General features: G+C 37.8%; 6 protein-coding genes across 12 annotated transcripts; 4 read left to right on the top strand and 2 right to left on the bottom strand.

Moving 5' to 3' along the window:
* Window positions 1-119: 119 nt before the first annotated feature.
* Window positions 120-3,769, bottom strand: LOC108569727 (bromodomain-containing protein DDB_G0280777-like). Its single transcript, XM_017931389.1, has 3 exons — window positions 3,387-3,769; window positions 839-3,328; window positions 120-783 (listed from the first exon to the last, which is right to left on the bottom strand). Exons 1-3 carry the CDS (start codon window positions 3,502-3,504, stop codon window positions 125-127), a joined length of 3,267 nt encoding a protein of 1,088 aa, XP_017786878.1. The 5' UTR covers window positions 3,505-3,769; the 3' UTR covers window positions 120-124.
* Window positions 3,770-3,831: 62 nt separating this feature from the next.
* On the top strand, window positions 3,832-6,221 carry LOC108569747 (glucose dehydrogenase [FAD, quinone]-like). Of its 2 annotated transcripts, none has more exons than XM_017931419.1 (5): window positions 3,832-4,021; window positions 4,084-4,257; window positions 4,336-4,538; window positions 4,597-4,780; window positions 4,839-6,221. In XM_017931419.1, the coding sequence occupies exons 2-5, from the start codon at window positions 4,098-4,100 to the stop codon at window positions 6,215-6,217; spliced, it is 1,926 nt and encodes a 641-aa protein (XP_017786908.1). In that variant the 5' UTR covers window positions 3,832-4,021; window positions 4,084-4,097; the 3' UTR covers window positions 6,218-6,221. The 2 variants fall into 2 exon arrangements, with proteins under 2 accessions (XP_017786908.1, XP_017786909.1); XM_017931420.1 differs by having other exon boundaries at window positions 4,066-4,257.
* Window positions 6,222-6,351: 130 nt separating this feature from the next.
* On the top strand, window positions 6,352-9,698 carry LOC108569748 (ATP-dependent RNA helicase DHX36-like). Its single transcript, XM_017931421.1, has 4 exons — window positions 6,352-6,632; window positions 6,695-7,230; window positions 7,286-9,286; window positions 9,344-9,698. Exons 1-4 carry the CDS (start codon window positions 6,417-6,419, stop codon window positions 9,426-9,428), a joined length of 2,838 nt encoding a protein of 945 aa, XP_017786910.1. The 5' UTR covers window positions 6,352-6,416; the 3' UTR covers window positions 9,429-9,698.
* A 418-nt stretch (window positions 9,699-10,116) lies between these two features.
* LOC108569749 (RAD50-interacting protein 1) lies at window positions 10,117-12,874 on the top strand. Of its 2 annotated transcripts, none has more exons than XM_017931422.1 (8): window positions 10,117-10,312; window positions 10,371-10,606; window positions 10,661-10,834; window positions 10,902-11,295; window positions 11,357-11,582; window positions 11,633-11,967; window positions 12,024-12,553; window positions 12,609-12,874. In XM_017931422.1, exons 1-8 carry the CDS (start codon window positions 10,172-10,174, stop codon window positions 12,820-12,822), a joined length of 2,250 nt encoding a protein of 749 aa, XP_017786911.1. In that variant the 5' UTR covers window positions 10,117-10,171; the 3' UTR covers window positions 12,823-12,874. The 2 variants fall into 2 exon arrangements, with proteins under 2 accessions (XP_017786911.1, XP_017786912.1); XM_017931423.1 differs by having other exon boundaries at window positions 10,233-10,312; window positions 10,375-10,606; window positions 12,609-12,872.
* LOC108569751 (28S ribosomal protein S7, mitochondrial) lies at window positions 12,835-13,821 on the bottom strand. Its single transcript, XM_017931430.1, has 2 exons — window positions 13,641-13,821; window positions 12,835-13,523 (listed from the first exon to the last, which is right to left on the bottom strand). Exons 1-2 carry the CDS (start codon window positions 13,709-13,711, stop codon window positions 12,893-12,895), a joined length of 702 nt encoding a protein of 233 aa, XP_017786919.1. The 5' UTR covers window positions 13,712-13,821; the 3' UTR covers window positions 12,835-12,892.
* Window positions 13,822-14,007: 186 nt separating this feature from the next.
* Window positions 14,008-16,827, top strand: LOC108569750 (dual specificity mitogen-activated protein kinase kinase 4-like). 5 transcript variants are annotated; one of them, XM_017931426.1, is made up of 7 exons: window positions 14,029-14,096; window positions 14,357-14,451; window positions 14,661-14,844; window positions 14,947-14,973; window positions 15,630-16,236; window positions 16,293-16,513; window positions 16,567-16,827. In XM_017931426.1, exons 2-7 carry the CDS (start codon window positions 14,421-14,423, stop codon window positions 16,730-16,732), a joined length of 1,236 nt encoding a protein of 411 aa, XP_017786915.1. In that variant the 5' UTR covers window positions 14,029-14,096; window positions 14,357-14,420; the 3' UTR covers window positions 16,733-16,827. The 5 variants fall into 5 exon arrangements, with proteins under 5 accessions (XP_017786918.1, XP_017786914.1, XP_017786916.1 ...); XM_017931429.1 differs by having other exon boundaries at window positions 14,008-14,451; window positions 14,766-14,844; XM_017931425.1 differs by having other exon boundaries at window positions 14,009-14,451.
* Window positions 16,828-17,509: the final 682 nt, after the last annotated feature.

The raw sequence follows: 17,509 nt of genomic DNA, 5'->3' as shown, positions 1-17,509 counted from the left end.
TCCAAAATTGATTACCAACCAAAATAAAGTAGCGTCTATAATGCTACCAACATTAAATTTTAAAATAAACATCAGTTTGTAAATTGTATTTCAATGGATTAAATAAAATAAACGCAACGTAAGTCTAGTCATTTATTTGATTTTCCGAAGATCTATAATTATTATAATTCGGTTTACTATAGCTATTGGGTGAATATTTTTTGCTGTATCCAGGACTACCATACGTATTGTAGTTGTTTCCATAATTGCTGCCACCTTCGTAATTGGAATTAACATTGTAATTGGTCTGTTGGTAATCGTCGGATGGTTGCATCCACCAAACTAAAAATATTATAGCTCCAGCAACAATTAACAGTACAAGAGCTGGTACTAAAAAGACTCTAAGGAACCTATATTTCTGCAGATAACTAACGAAGTAACTGATGTTCGATATGACTTTGATTACGATCATCGGCAGGATACCGGATAGACCGAAATTGGATTTGTAACTCTTGTCCATCTGGTAGCCTCCGTTACCATATCCATCGCCGTACCCATCGTCTGCATAATAACTACTAAAGTCCAGTTTACCAACTAAAGCCTCCAGAAGCTTAGGTAACGCTACTTTGGCTTTATCAATTACTTTATTTAATATCTTATCGAATATCTTTTCGAACAAATCTAACTTTTTACTCTTTTTCTTAGTCTTAAATAAATCTTTACTTTCCTTCTCCTCTTCAACCGCCTCGTCTGCGTAGCCAGGATAGTAGGGCTGATAGTAATTGCTTCGCGGATTAACTGAGCCTGTAAATAATACAATAAGACTTTAATTAAAAGTTTTTGCGAACGATTTCGTTACCTAACTGTTTCTTGAGCTCCTCGATCCGCCTTTCCACGTCGCCGAAAACTTTAGGCTGGGTTTTACTACCTCTAGCTCTTACATCTTCCGCCTCTTCTTCGCTCGCTCCTAACGCTTGCCCGAAAAGAGAAGTAAGCACACCAAGTGCAGATTCCGCCTCTTCGCTGCTCTCGCCATTGCGTTTATTCCTCGTTTTTTTTACATTATTCTTCGGATTGGGTTTGAACGCGTAATTTTCGTCGCAATTCTCTATTTTCGGTGAGGAATCATCTTCACCTGCAAACGACACGTCCCTTTTGGACAAATCTAAAATCTTACGATGCTTACGCAAATCGTAATTGCGAAACTCCGGCTCCTCTGTAACTCTTGAGTATCTGGCTGCAGGAACAACTGGTGGTTTAACTTCCTCTGTGTTCTGATAAGTTGGATAGTCTTGAGTTATATTGTTTATAACGACTTTCAGATCTTTGATTTGCCTGTCCAAATTGTACACGGTTTCTTTATCTTCAGGTTGCTGAAGATATTCCGGTTTGTTGAACGTGTCGATGACGCCTTGCAGTTCGTAAATTTGATTCTTCAGATCGGAAACTTTCTGCTCAGGGCTCGGATTTTGTAGTGGATGGTCGTACGGTTCTTGCAGATTCTGCGGAGGATTCGGATTGTAAGTCGGCGTAGAAATTTTCTGCTGAGATGGAGCTGGAAAAAATTGCGGCGAGCTTTTCACTGGCGGTGGGGCGTATGCAGGTTGCGGATGAACCTCTTCTGCTTTCGGTGGCGCATACTGAATTTGCGGTGCCGGATGTGCTGGTACTTTGGCATCCTGCGAATACTGCGGATTTGCATACTGTTTAACAGTGCTCGAGTAACTCGGCTTGTAGTTGGCATTAGAATCGTAATTGTTGTTATTAACAATATTGCTGTTCGGATTATAAGGAGGTGGATTTGGTACAAACTGTTTTTGATAATGATTCGGTCTTGGATAGTAATTCTGATTTGCACTGTATTGGTTGTAATTGATGTTCGGATTGTAGTACGGATTGTATCCGTAATTGGGATTTGGATAAGCACCGAATTGAGTTTTCTTACTGTAACCGTACTGGTAATGATTGGGAGGATTGTAGTGCTTCGGATAATCTTCCTCGCTACCGATTTCTTCGTAGCTGAAGACCGGTTTATCATCTTCATCATCATCATTATTATTGTTATGATGGTTGTTATTATTATGATTTCCTTGTTTCATGGCCATGATCTTTTTCCTCAAAACCCTGATTTCCGATTGACTTAGTTTAGGTCCGTTATTTTTCGAAATCAATTTATTCAAATGCAGATTAAATTCGGACCCATCGTTTTCATCTTCTTCGTTTTTAGATTGCATACCTCTAATGACCACTGCCAATTGCTTCAATTGACTCTCCATATCATCATCGTCATCATCAGTTTTGCTCTGCACTTTTTCTTTCTTTTTTAACTTCTTCAAAGCTAATTGTATTTTCTTCATCTGAGCCTTAGAATCGCTTTCATCATCATCATCGTCAATATCATCATCATCATCATCAATTGTTTTGCTCTGCAATTTGATCTGTTTCTCCAATTTCTTGAGTTGATCCTCCATACTAGTCTTCTTCTTCTTTTTCTTCTTCAGCTTCTTTTGCAGATCCAACAGCTGCTCCTGCACATCATCCTCATCCAACTCCAGCGAATTAGTTTTGCTTTGCTTGCTCAATTTCTTGAGTAAAATCGTAATTTCGTCGTTATCCACGTTGCTTTTAGCCTTTCTCCCTAGTAAAGACATTATCGACTCCATGTCGTTTTGTTTCGCGGATCTGGATAAATTGTGAATTGAAGATAAGTTTTGTTTCGTAGGTAAATTCGGCGCAGCCGAACCTAAAATTTCTTCAGTATTATTCTTATTGGAAATATGTCCCAATTTATTTTCGATTTTCGACAACTCGTAAATCATTTGTGTAACATTGCTTTTCTCCTTTCCATAATTACCGGCATCGTTTTTGTTGAGAACCTTATCCAACATGTTCTTCAGTAATAGTATTTCGTCACGTTGAAGGTGCATCTCATCGTCCAGCTTCCTGTATTCCTTCGGCTTGGAGATGGTAGACTTTAAAGCTTCGATCTCTTTCCTCAGCATATCGACCTCGTTGTTACCATCTACGTTTTGCCTTATATCAAAGTCCTCCTTTTCTTCATCTATCTTCTTCAAGTGCTTCAGCATAGAATGCGGAATGAAGTCCTGGTGATTATTAGAGTCCATCTCGTTGAGAATTTTCAGAATATATTGTTGGTCACGCAACACCTGCACCAGATCCTGCAATTTGGACACCTCCTCACGCAAATTGTTCGCATACACAACATCGCTCGCCCTCTCCTGCAAATCGAAAGTCTGCATGCACTTGTATTTCGCATACTTATCATCCGCATGCGATCTCTTGGAATTATCCGAATTCTCAAAACCTTCATACTTATAATTAGCATTAACTAAAAGTAATATAATTCAAACTTTAATTATCTAATTACCATCGACGCAACAACTTACCAATTGGTTCCTTTTTACTGACGCCCATCCAATCTACGTCTCTATCAGCATCCTGCAATATTTGCCTGGCAAAAGCGCATCCGAAATACAAGAAAAACAACAGTACTTTTAAATCCATTTCAGTTTGAAGAACGTATCGTTCAAACTAAAATTGAATATACGAAACTGTTAACAAATCGAAATTATTTTTGCTTGTTTCGTGAAATCGCGCAAAGTAAAATTCCACATTTTTTCACCTGTTTCCTGCGTTTGCAGAAAAGCCGCAAAAGAAAACGATGAATCTGCAAAAAGGATAAATGGGCTCGTTGGGTTGCATACTGATTTTATGAATAAATATTTGAATTGCATAACAGTTCATCATTAGGTTGATGATTAATGAGATTATTAACTACTTTTGGAAGGCAGAGGAATCGACATGAATATGATTTCGTTCGGATCTTTGTAATTGCATTACGTATGTTTTAGGTTTCTCAAATGCAAATTGGTTTAATATCTAATCAATACATTTTTGTTAACCGTTGATCTTTGCATGAAGACTAAAAAAATACATATCATTTAAGCGATTCCCGAGGGTCGGAGGTAATCATATTAGTACGATGCACGGGACCTAACCTCAATATCATCAATAGTTTTATGTGGGATTAAAAGGTTGCGCAAGCGAGTAAATGTATTTTTTAAGTGATTTTTTATGTTGCAGTGTTCATTTCATCGATGATGTTGCCAATAGGAAGTTTGGTGTTCAAATGGATTTTCTCGGTAGCAGTCTTAGGATTTTGGTTCTTGATTTCTTTCTACAATTGGATAGAATATTGTCCTCCACTCTTGCGGGATCCGTTTGCATCCATCGCCGAAGAATATGATTACATTGTTGGTAAGTGATTGCATTGGTTTGTAAGATAATTGTTTTTAGTAATGTGTGTATTAATGTAAATTTATTTTTGAAAACAAGTTGGCGCAGGATCAGCTGGTAGTGTAGTCGCCTTGAGATTGGCTGAGGATGCAAATAAAACGGTGCTGTTAATTGAGGCAGGACCAATGGGTGGACGACTTTTGGATGTGCCGGCATTCCTACCGCTATTTCAAACATCGCCATTGGATTACGCGTACGAAACTGTTACGCAAGAATACGCAATGCTCGGTTTAAAAAATCACGTTCGTTTCTGATGCATATCAATGTTGTTATCAATATTATCATTTTGTAAATTTGCAGATATGCAAATGGCCCAGAGGAAAATTGGTCGGAGGTACTGGTCGTTTCAACAACATGATTTACGCGAGAGGACATCCTAACGACTTTGCGGAATGGTACGCGAACGCAACGGATTTCGATTACGACCGTGATATATTGCATTATTTCAAAAAGTCAGAAAACTTCATCGCCAGCAATTTCGATCGTAACGCAATACCATCGACGTTATTTCCTTTAATATATAAATTTCTTTTCCGTTGCAGCTAAATACCATTCGAAGAACGGACCGTTGAATGTCCAAGATTCAATATTTGTTACTGATCTTAGCGATAACATGTTGGAAGCGGCTCGATATTTTGGAATTCCTGTAAGGGATCTGAATGGTGAAAAGAGTACGGGTTTCATGAAAACTCACGTCAACATGCTGAACGGAGCCCGATACTCCACCGGACATTACCTTCTGGATAACAAACCTAAGAATTTAGAGCTTCTGACTATGACGCAGGTGGAGGAAATCTTGTTCAAATCAAATTTCGAGGCTCGCGCAGTTCGAGCTGTAAAGTTTGGCGTGACTAAGAAAATTCGAGCTAAGGAAGCTGTAGTTTTAAGCGCAGGAACTGTGGATACAGCTAAACTGTTGATGCTCTCTGGCATCGGTCCAAAGAGCGATTTGGAGAAATTGGGGATTCAAGTCAAAGCTGATTTGGCTGTGGGAGAGAACCTCCACGATCACGTCAGCACCGGCATCGATTTATTTAAAGTAAAATCAGAAACTTTGGATTTGCTCGATGTGACAGCTCCGTTCCATTATTTGGTAAAGGGCAAAGGGGCATGGACCACCGCACAGTGCGATGCTCTTGGTGCTATGCATACCGATTGTTTTCGGTCTAAAGACTTCGATGTTTGCAGCGACAAAAAGAAGTCACCACCGGATCTGCAAATAATGGCTTTACCGATGGGTTTCATTTCCGATAACGGAGCGTTCCTGAGACACATTATTGGAATTAAAGACAACATTTGGGACGAGTATACTTCAAATTTGATAGGCAACCAAACGATCACGTTACTTCCTATAGTAACGAAACCGAAGAGCAGAGGTTTCATTAAGCTCCGCGATGGTAATCCCGAAAGCAAGCCAATTATTGATCCCAAATATTTAAGTGATAAAGAGGATGTGGATGTTTTAATCAGGGGTCTCGAAATATTAAGGGAATTCATAGAAGCACCATCAATGAGGAAGATGGGTGCAGAACTTTACACTAAGAAATTGCCGGGTTGTGAGCAGTTCCAATTCGATAGCAGAAGTTACTGGGAGTGTTACGTTAGACACTTAACATTGACTATCTACCATCCAGTTGGTACAGCGAAGATGGGCGAATCTTCGAATCCTTCGACCGTTGTTGGATTCGACTTCAAAGTTCATGGAATTAATAAGCTCTTTGTAGCGGATGCTTCTGTAATCCCAACGATTCCAAGCGCTAATACCAATGCGGCTACTGTAATGATAGCTGAAAAAGCAGCCGATTCAATTAAACATATAACATTTTTAAATTCCGGTTTCAGTAAATTGAAAGATATATTCTTTCATTCAATAATTCCACACACAAAGCATTTTTGTACAAATATATTTCATATATTATAGTCGCTGATAAATAATTAGTTAATCTAAATAAAATAAACAAATATTGCTGAATGCATGTTTTCCCAGTTGCATATCTATTACATTTTTCATCTCTTCCCTCCACAAACCGAGACTGTATACAACTGTACAGGTTAGAAAGAAATGCAAGATTTATGTCAATATCAGATTGTGTATAACCAAACAAATTTTAACGTTAACGATGTCCGGACAAGCAGGGTTTTTTGCAGAAAGGAATAAAAGGGGTAAGAAATTCGGCAATCACAACAAGAATCTGAGGAAGAGATCGTCGTCTCCTTCACCCTCTGCAGAGACGATGGACAACTCCAAACATCCAAAACATCTCAAAGGCAGGGAGATTGGAATGTACTATGCATTTCTATCCAAGCAGAAGAACAAGAAGGTCTCCATAAAACCGGTAAAATTGTTATAACATAATAGTTTAATGAATGCTTAAATCAACTCTGAATTATGTTTTAGATTGGAAATGTGTTATTGCCAGAGTCGAAGCAGAAGGAGATTCAAAAATTGTTAGAAGCAACAAAAGATGCACCATTCAACAAACACAATGTGAACTCCAAGTTTGAAACGAATTTCATGAAGGTCCTCCATGGTAATATCAATGATAAACTGTCTGAAGTGAAAACATTTGAGTCAAACAAAAATGCAGACCAGTTATTGCAAATTGAGTATTCCAAGAAGCAGACTGATCCGAAGTACAGACATATGCAGCAGCAAAGGCAGAGACTGCCTGCATATAAAATGCGCTCTGAAATATTGAAAGCTGTTGCTGAAAATCAAGTTGTTATCATCAGTGGTGAAACTGGCTGTGGAAAAACCACACAGGTGTCTCAGTTCATCCTTGACTCACATATGGAAGCAGGGACTGGATCTCAATGCTGCATCATTTGTTCACAGCCAAGAAGGATTTCAGCTATTTCTGTGGCTGAGAGAGTAGCTGAAGAAAGGGCTGAGGATTTGGGACAAAGTGTTGGATATCAAATTCGTCTGGAAAAGTATACTTAAATTTCTTTATATTATTCAATGTATTAATTATTTTTATTTTTTTAGCGTTTTGCCAAGAAATCGCGGGTCTATAACTTTTTGCACGACTGGTGTAATTTTAAAGAAGATGGAAACTAATTTGAGTTTATCTGGTATCTCGCATTTGATACTCGATGAAATCCACGAACGCGACGTACAATCAGATTTTCTGATAACTCTGTTGAAAGAAGTCATCAAGAAGCGTAAAGATCTGAAAGTGATTCTGATGAGTGCCACATTGAACGCGAAAGCATTTGGCGATTATTTCAAGGTTGCGACTCTAACTGAAATACCTGGGTTCACCTATGAAGTCACCGAATACTATTTGGAGGACGTTATTCATATGACTAACTTCGAGTTTCCACCTGACAATCGAAGATTTTTAAAGAATAAGAACGCAGATTTCGAAGCACTTATCGAGCCTTACGTTAGGAAGCTGATGAGAGACAAGGAGTATCCGAGACGTGTGTGCAACGAGTTGATGAAGAAAGGTTCAGAAGAGTTGAACTTGGATTTGATCATGGAGCTGATCATCATGATTTGTAACAAGGAAAAAGATCCGGGAGCAATTCTGGTATTCCTGACTGGTTACAGCGAGATTTCCCAACTGAACACGATGATGTCCAAGTCTGGGAAGTTTTCCAAACACCGATACCTAATTATTCCTTTGCATTCGCAAATGCCATCAGTGGAACAAAAGTTCATCTTTCGGCCACCTCCGCCGGGCGTGAGGAAGATTATCCTCTCCACAAACATCGCAGAAACGAGTATAACCATTGACGATGTTGTCTTTGTCATAGACTGTGGAAAAATCAAGATAAGCAATTTTAAAGTCGAGACTAATCAACAAACGTTGATGCCCGAATGGGTTTCTATTGCCAATGCGAATCAAAGACGCGGTCGAGCGGGTCGTGTAAAACCAGGAATTTGCTACCATTTATTCTCTCGTGGCAGGCAACAGTATATGGAGGCATATCAGAAACCAGAAATTTTAAGAAAACGACTCGAAGATGTTATATTGATGCTGAAACTATTGCAGCTCGGCAAAGCGGATGCGTTTCTGGAATCTTTGATGAACCCACCAGATTCAGAAGCCGTTTCGGTTTCGCTTGATCTGCTGAAAAGGATGAACGCGTTGGACGAGAGCGAGAATTTAACACCGTTAGGATTCCATTTGGCTCGATTGCCGGTCAGTCCGCAAATTGGAAAGATGATCTTGCTGGGCTCGATTTTCAGCTGCCTGAATCCAATTCTTTCGGTGGCGGCGTCTTTAGATTTTAAAGACGCATTCATGATGCCGCTCGGCTGCGAAAGGAATGTAGATCAGGTGAAGGTGAAATTGGCTAATGGCAATATGAGTGACCACATGATATTCCACGAAGCCATGACTATATTCGAGCGTACGAATAACAAGAAACAATTCTGCTGGGACCATTATCTTAGCCATACCACAATGAACCTTCTGGAGAACATGAAGAAACAGTTTGCCGAATATTTATTCGACTTGAATTTCGTGCCCAACTCAAACCCAAAGTGTTCAGAGTGCAATGAGAACAGCGGAAACATCAGTTTGGTGAAGGCTGTCATCTGCGCTGGACTATATCCCAATGTGATTGTAAATAATCACAAATTCAGCAAGCACGGTGTTATCAACCGTTTCCAGACACTGGACAGGAAGAAGGTGAAGCTGCATCCGAAATCGGTTTTAAATCAAGTAGAAATCTTCGAATCTCCACTCATCGTGTATTATCTCAAGATGAAATCGAGCAATGATTTCATCCACGATGGAACCGTGGTCCATCCACTTTCACTCTTGTTCTTCGGAGATAGATTCGCGGAGCATAACGAGAGGAATGATAAGCATTCTATTAGCGTTAACGAAGGGTTGAGGTTTTGGTGCAGCGAGGGAACTGGAAATATAATTGCTGCTTTGAGGGACAGGATGAATCTTTTCCTGAAATGGAAAGTGGCTCATCCTGGTTACGTCAATTGGTCTTCAGATGAAGACGGAGAAATAAAAACGTTAAGGTATTTTGTATAAGCAAACTTATTGTTAACCAGATTATTAACTTTTCATCACTTCAGGGCAATCATGGAATTAATCACAAGCGAAGAATGTGGACGCAATGAGCATGACCCGGACGAGAGTTTGGACGAAGATAATGATTAAATAAATTGTTTTATTAAATAACATTCTCTTCTTATCGATGCGAATGAAGTAGTTCATACGGAAAGTCATACTTGCACAATACATATATTAAAAAAGGTAAAAAAAAACTATATATTATAATTAGTGTCAACTTATATTCTAATTATGATATCATTAATATCTCATTGCGCTTATATGTAGCAATAATAGAAGTACTAGATGGTAGTTCGATCTGTATGTATCTCACTTATATACTTTTTTTAAAATATCGAAGTAAACTAGTCTACAAATATGGGAATTTTTTAAAATTCGCAATTTCTTAATTGCAAGTACTAAAATTTGTTAGTCATTATATTTATGTTATAATTTATAATAATTAATTCAATTCGGAATAGAAGGGATAGAATATATGTTATTTTTTTAAAAATTTAAGCCAGTTACCGTATCAGTATATGAATAATTATAATATTTATTTTTTGTTAAAAATACTTATATTTCAAATTCTATATGAAATTGTAGAAATATATCAGCAAAATACATGATAATCCTTGTATTTATTGTTACATTTTATAAGAAAAATGATAAATGTAGCTAAAAGATTTTCAACTTCTCAAGATTAAAAATATTTAGAAAATTGTTTCTTACATCTTTTCATTGCACAAAAGTTAATTTGGTTGTCTACATTCATACAATGACGTGTATTACTACTGTCAGAAGTTTTCAAAACAACATAACCTAGTTGCAATTGACTCGAAAAATCGAAGATGGGTCAAATGGATGCAGATTTGAAAAAGAAGATTTTGCAAAAATTCGTGGATGAAAACAGGTCCAGTTTATCGGATCACGAGAAATGCAAGCAGCTCCACCAGAAACTACTCGATGAATTGAACGCGATCAAAGCACAAGTAATTAATTTGCAAATTTACGTCTCCGCACTTTCATTGAAATAATTAACCCTTCCAGTTAGATTTAGAGAATGATGAGTCCACAATCAAACAGACAGTGGACAAACTGGATTCCACTGTCGAAAGTATTAATGGGTCACTGGATGAATCTGAGACATTGACAAAAGAAATAGAGCAGAATCTGGATGAGCTGGATGCAATGAGGAAAGATGTCCAGAAGAAAATGAATGATTTGCATGAGACAGAAACAGCAGTTCAATATATGAAAGTTGTTCAGAGAGTTGAAGCACTTAGGTGATTAATCAATTAATAATTGGTTATTTTATTTGTTATAATTTTTTTTTGTAGTGCTGATTTGGAAAAGGAATACAATGGGAAGGATGATGAAAGTTGCATCACACTGTTTGTTAATTTATGTGAGATCAGTAGGAATTTGATAGATTCAACTGCTTGCCATTTGAAGGGATATGTGAAGGAAACTATTATTTATTGGCACAAAATTCTAAGAGATAAATTAGTTGTGTGAGTATGTTCTTTGATGGAATATTTAGAGTGGTTTGTAAATTTCGGTTTTACTTTTTTTTGTTAGAGATTTTGATGAAGTTTTGAAAGCGCTGAAATGGCCTTTCGTCAGCGAAAACTTTTCATTGCAGACACCGTCACAAGCGAATATTCAAAAACTGCAATTGTTAGCTGAATATTTGCTGCAAATAGAGTTGCCAGATGAAAGTTTATCGCCTGTGATCACGTCAGCTCTTCTGTCTGATTTTCCACCGCTTTGTTTACCCATCAACTATTTGGTTGTTCCGTTGAAGAAACGATTCATTTACCACTTTTATGGTGGGCGGCAAACGAATAGAGTCGATAAACCCGAATGGTATTTCACGCAAATCCTGTCCTGGACCAGAGATCATATTGATTTCGTTTCTAAATGGATTCAACCGGTTATTGATAAATTGGGTTTGCATCATATTGATGCTAAGGTAGATTCGAAAATTTGTCAATTTACTGATTGTTGCATTAATGTAGTTATTTTTTGTTTAGTTGGAGTTTATGCGTGGTTTGGTGCAATTGGCAGTGGAGAAATTACATTCCGAGTTACCTAATCTACAATTCGACGATTTCACCTTTTCGCATTGCATCGACGAGGCTCTGGGATTCGATAAGGAGCTTAGAGAGACGTATTCCTATCCTTCGACGCAACCCAGCATTTTGGCAGTACTAACTCAAGCCCAAGTATTTGTTAAATGGCTTGCCATGGAGAAGAAATGTATGTTTATCGGATAAAAAAATCAATTATTTTACTGTGAAAATTTTCAGATGCTATTGAAAAGATGGATGCGATGCTCTCTCCAACTGCTATGGACATCTTCGAGCCTCTAATTACAGAAGGCGATGAGCTGAAAGTTAGCAGCTGTGCCGATACCTTCATCACTCTTCTGCAAACTATAACGGAACGTTACGAATCGTTACCGCAGCCAGGTCACAGGCTTCAATTCCTTGAACTCCAGTTGGATCTGCTGGACGATTTCAGGATTCGCTTATTGCAGCTAGTCAACGCCGAAGAGGGCGACGTCGTGGAATCGAGGATCCCGATGATCGCAAATACAGCGCATTACGTGGAGGACGTCCTCATGGATTGGGGCGCGATGCTTGTAAACTATACCTCAAAATCGAATAAGATAGAACGATGCTAATCATCCAGTTTTAGCACTATTTAGGTTTGTTTTACTACAAAAGTCAACTGGACGAAGTTGTTGCGGGCAATCCGATTCCGGTGATGGATTACGACGGAAGCCCAGATTTCGAAATGGAAACGGAAACTGTATTCGCCGACACCCTTTCATTATTCAGGCATATGCGAAAGGACTTATTATGTACACTTTCCGAGTCTGTTAATAGAGAGGCGAAGATGCGGAGCAGAGACTACCGGCACGAAAGATGGTCGGCTATGGTTTACCATAAAGATATGAGAACTCTATCGTTAACACCCAGCGCTTGTCCGATGTTCGAAGTATTGGCAAGGCGTTTGCATCAGCTGCAGAAATCTTTAGCCAAGAAACTGTTCACGATTGTTTGGAGATTCGTAGCCCAACAATTGGACGTTTACTTATTCGAGGATTTAATTTTGGAGAACCGATTCAACGACGGCGGAGCCATACAGTTGAAATACGATATGCAGCGAAACTTGTTCCCGCTCTTCTCTCAATTTAGCGAAAAACCAGAGAACTATTTCACGCAGTAATATCCGTTTTTACAACATTCAAAATTCATAATAATGTATATCATATTTCAGAGTTAAGGAATCGTGCGAATTATTGAACATTTCCAAAGGATCCGCACTGCTTTTAAGAGAAACGCTTTTAGCATTGGAGGGCGCTACTGGCGTGGAGGACCGAAGAGGACAAGCCTTGAAGGAGGTGGGCGTAACTAATTTTACACCGCAGATGTCGGTGGATATACTGAACAGAAGAACCGACATCACAGTCAATCGTATGGTCATTGATTGATCTACTGAAATATTTTAAAAGAAGAAAAACATTTACTTACTAAATAAATTATATAATATATTCAACAAATCTAACTCCATCTGTAATGAGCATAAGCCCTGTTTGCTTCACACTGCCTATGCAGATCCTGCTTCCTCTTCACAACTCTCCCAGTGTTATTAGAGGCATCTATCAATTCATAAGCTAACTTCTCTGGGAAGTGGACAGTCCTTTCTTTGTCTGTTGCAGCCTCAATCAGCCATTTCATTGACAGAAATTGGGATTTCTTCTCTGTGATTGGCACTGGCACCTGATACTTTACACCACCTCTTTTGATTGGTGTTAGGAACAGCACAGGCTTGCAGTTGTCCACAGCCATGTGAAATACTTCCCTTGGATCCAGCACAATCTTATTCTTATCTTCCTCTGTTTTAGCCTTGTGGAACTTCTCCAATTGAGACCTCTTGACTTTCTCAAAAGCTTTGTCAAGCAATTCCCTGGCAAGTGATTTCCTGCCACTTCTCATAATGTAGTTCCTGAAGAGCCTTATGTCATCATCATAGTAAATGGAGCAGGTTTGATCTATGAGAGCTGCCTTTGTTGGAATGTGGGCTAACTTTTGGGCCTCTCCATTTTCAAAGAGCTCTACCTGAGCGTCTTTCTTAAAGATTGGGTTGATGTAGTAAGGTGGGTACATGGACATTCCATTTTGCTGCACCACACTGCAATAACAAACAAGTTTATAGGTTAAGTTTAAAGTCTAATAATGTAGTGAATTAAAGCAGTGAGTCTTATACTGAAAATTAGTAGTTTAAGTTACTTTTTTAATTGCGGTTTACCTGAGAGCAGCTAATTTATTTGTTAATATTTGAACGCTTTTTAAATTGGCGAGCGTTTTAACTAGCGCCATTTTTGACTAATGCCAACTTTAATTGACTTAACGTCAAATTTTAAGACTACTGCCAATGGAAGGATAATGTAGTTATAATTCAAGTATGCAACAATGAAAACAGGAAAAATTTGTATTGTATATTCGATTTTTTTTTGTATATAATGTTATATGCACTTATTCTAATTTTTTTAGCAATGTGTTATTGCAGTAACATGTTTTGAAGGGAATACAGCGTTGATTTATGGGTATTTGCATAAGGACAACACTGCCTTTCCCTTCCCAAAATAGTTCCGCATGCGCGTTCAAATCTATTTATCATACCTAGTGTCACTTGATTTTTGTGTAAATATATATATATGTAGATGTATATAGTGTATATACATTGGTATATGTAAGAGCTTTGGTATGTTGTGAATTTCGAGAGCAATAAACTTGCCTTTTTGAACCACAAAGCGCTACTTTCAACAGAGAATTCCTAGTGAGAATCGCGCGAGATTTCCGTATCAGAACGGTTCCAATCCTCACGATTACAATCATTACAATAAAGAGCAAACCAGCTGAAAGATGCACCAAATAGTGATGTTTTTATAGTGCTTAAGGAATTGCTTGGCATTTATTTTTTATGTTGGCGAATCAGTAGAATCCAGGAACCTTCTTTTTTAGTCGCACCGCATTCTCGTTGAATTCCACGTATTTATTGGACGAAATATTGTTTTTCTTTGGCAAAATGGCAGATCAATCTGGCAACCCATCAAATGGTAAATAACCTGAATCAGAATAGACTTATTAGTTACATTTAAAACGGAAGAAAGCGATCGTAGAATTGCGAGCTATTGCATGTAATCGGCGTTGCGATCCAATTGGATTGCGGCGCTGCTTGCGACTTGTTCCCTTCATTCTGTTTATAAGTAAATTCAATGATGTTTCTATTGATGGGGAAGCAGTAACTAATTAGTATTTTGTTTAGTGCGTAGGAATGTTTTACGTATGGATATCCCCAGGCAACCATTGCATAGTACATTTGGTTTTAAGCCTCTGCCAGGCCAAAATAATACTGCCCCTAATATTACAGATCCTACCATCATGAACAACTCTAGGGCAATGTTGTTGCCCAGGAATCCTTTAGAACTGCCTGCAGAGAAACTGAGAGCGTAAGTTTATCTTCTACTGTCTATTATTGTTCTATATATTATATCATGTTTAACCCTTTGTACAAAACATTTCATTCTGCATTTTCACCTTTTCTCCTATAGCTTCAACGTAAAAGGCAAATATACCAGGTACTATATGCACATTATTTGAGTTTCTCTAGCTAGTTTATTCTCACAACTTCTCTAAACTGTAGGCTTTGATTTACTATAAAAAAAAAACAAACTAAATTTGCACATTACTTTCCAGTCTTAAAAACTTAATAATCAAATAACTTTTAACATCCTTAACAAATAGCTTCTTTTCAAAGCTTATAATTTGTTAATCAATTTATTATACTGATAGAAACAACAATATTATTCATTTAATTGAGAGATTCTTAAAGTACGATCATCATAGCTTCATGTATCGACGAAACAAATACTGAAATATAAAAAATTTGATCTTGTTGAAATATTTATTTTTAAATATTGAATATAAATAACATTTGATTTAAAAATAATTCAAAAATTCTTCGTAACTCTTTTATATCGTTTAAATTTAGATATTACCGAATTAGTGTATGAAAAAAATAATACATATATTCCTAAGAAAGTATATTATCTATAAATGATAATTATTATTTACTAATTTTGATTTATACTAACTTAATTTTGTGCATGTTGTGTTTTGTTATTGATCTACACAAATCTAAATTATTTTGAGCACTTTGATATTGACAAGTTATATTAATTGTGTGATAGATGTTTTGATTGGTAATTGAGTATTGATTGCTCGGTATGTGTAGTTTTAAGGAACCGAAGTTTAGAATCCCGCACCAGATTCAGTCGACGGGGAAACTGAAGTTCAGCCAGAACGAAAAGTACGAATTCACGTCGGAGGATTTGCAAGATCTGGGGGAGATCGGCAGAGGAGGTTTTGGGACTGTGAATAAAATGGTGCACAAGTTGTCGAATCATGAGTTGGCTGTAAAAAGAATTCGCTCAACTGTGGACGAGAAAGAGCAGAAACAGTTGCTGATGGATCTTGAGGTGGTCATGCGGAGCAACGAGTGTCCGTACATCGTGCAGTTCTACGGTGCGCTCTTCAAAGAAGGCGACTGCTGGATCTGCATGGAAGTGATGGACACGTCGCTGGACAAGTTCTACAAGTTTATATACGAGAAGCTGAGCGACAGAATACCGGAAGCGATCATTGGAAAGATCACCGTCGCCACGGTGCTGGCACTCAACTATCTGAAAGAAGAGCTGAAGATCATCCACAGAGATGTTAAACCGAGCAATATCTTGCTGGACAAGCACGGAAACATCAAGCTATGTGATTTCGGGATTTCAGGACAGTTGGTGGATTCAATAGCTAAAACAAGAGACGCTGGTTGTAGACCATACATGGCGGTAAGTTCGTATTTAATGAGTTTACTGCAAACTATCTGACTTTAATTGTGATTCAGCCTGAAAGGATAGATCCTCAGGGATGTCCTGGTTATGATGTTAGGAGCGACGTCTGGTCGTTGGGTATAACACTGATTGAAGTTGCCACCGGTCATTTCCCATATCCACGTTGGTCCAGTGTCTTCGATCAGTTGCATCAGGTTGTCAATGGGGAACCGCCGCAGCTCTCTACCAATGGCAACACGTTTTCACAAGAATTCGTACAGTTCGTCAATACTTGGTAACTATCGTACAATATCGTAAGCACTTCTTCTAATCCTATTGCTATTTCAGTTTGATCAAAGATGAAACAAAGAGACCAAAGTACAATAAACTTATGGAGATGCCTTTCATTCAAAAGGCGAACTCAACTAATATCGATGTGGCCGAGTACGTTTCGAAGATAATGGACGAAATGACCAATAATGGTGTGAGTGCTTTTACCACTAACCTCCAATGAAAGTACTTTCTCCCTCGCCTCGCGAGTGATTTCCAGCCCCCCGAAAGTTGAAACCACCAATGAGACATTCCTTATTTAGACAAGCAAAAAAAAAACAAATAATTATAGTGTACTATATAATTAGGGGAACGGAAGACTCGAGAAAACAACAACAGCAACAACAAACTTAATTTGATCAAACAACGTGAAGAAACTTTTGTTATTTGCATCAGCGGTTCCGAAACGCGAATGGGAGCCTTGATAGATGGTGCTCGATTTATTTATTGTATTTATAGTGAGATGAACACACTCAAATGAGAAAAATCCCTCTTGTTTAGGTCTGCGTACGTATTCGTATTTCTGTTCGTAACATTTCGTTTATCGACGGTCAATGATTGATAGTTAGCTAGTGCATTAATAACTTTTAAACTAAAATTATGTAAGTAGAGGGCAAGAAAATTAGTTAGGGAACCGCTGAATCGTAATAGTTATCATGTTTTCTTTCATATATGTATAAATATATAAAAATATGTTTATTTCGTAATTCAATATTCCAACTATTCGTCCTGAGATTGTATGTACATTTTTTTTAATAGAGCGCCATCTGTTCAAAATTAATGTTATATACGTCCCACTTTTGTTGTAGCAAAAGATTAGGGGACGATGGACAACAATATTTTAATTGCTGTATCTAACAATGGAGTCATTTTAGACGATTGCGATTGTATATATAATAAGAAAATAATAATAAAAAAATAACTAATTAGTATTTGTTGTTACAGTTGGTACAATCTAAAT

Source organism: Nicrophorus vespilloides, unplaced genomic scaffold (assembly GCF_001412225.1).
Source record: "Nicrophorus vespilloides isolate i.1.1-1 unplaced genomic scaffold, Nicve_v1.0, whole genome shotgun sequence".
Classification (NCBI taxonomy): Eukaryota; Metazoa; Arthropoda; class Insecta; order Coleoptera; family Silphidae; genus Nicrophorus; species Nicrophorus vespilloides.
Note: the sequence above shows the minus strand (reverse complement) of the source record. Positions and strands in the feature narration are given on the sequence as shown.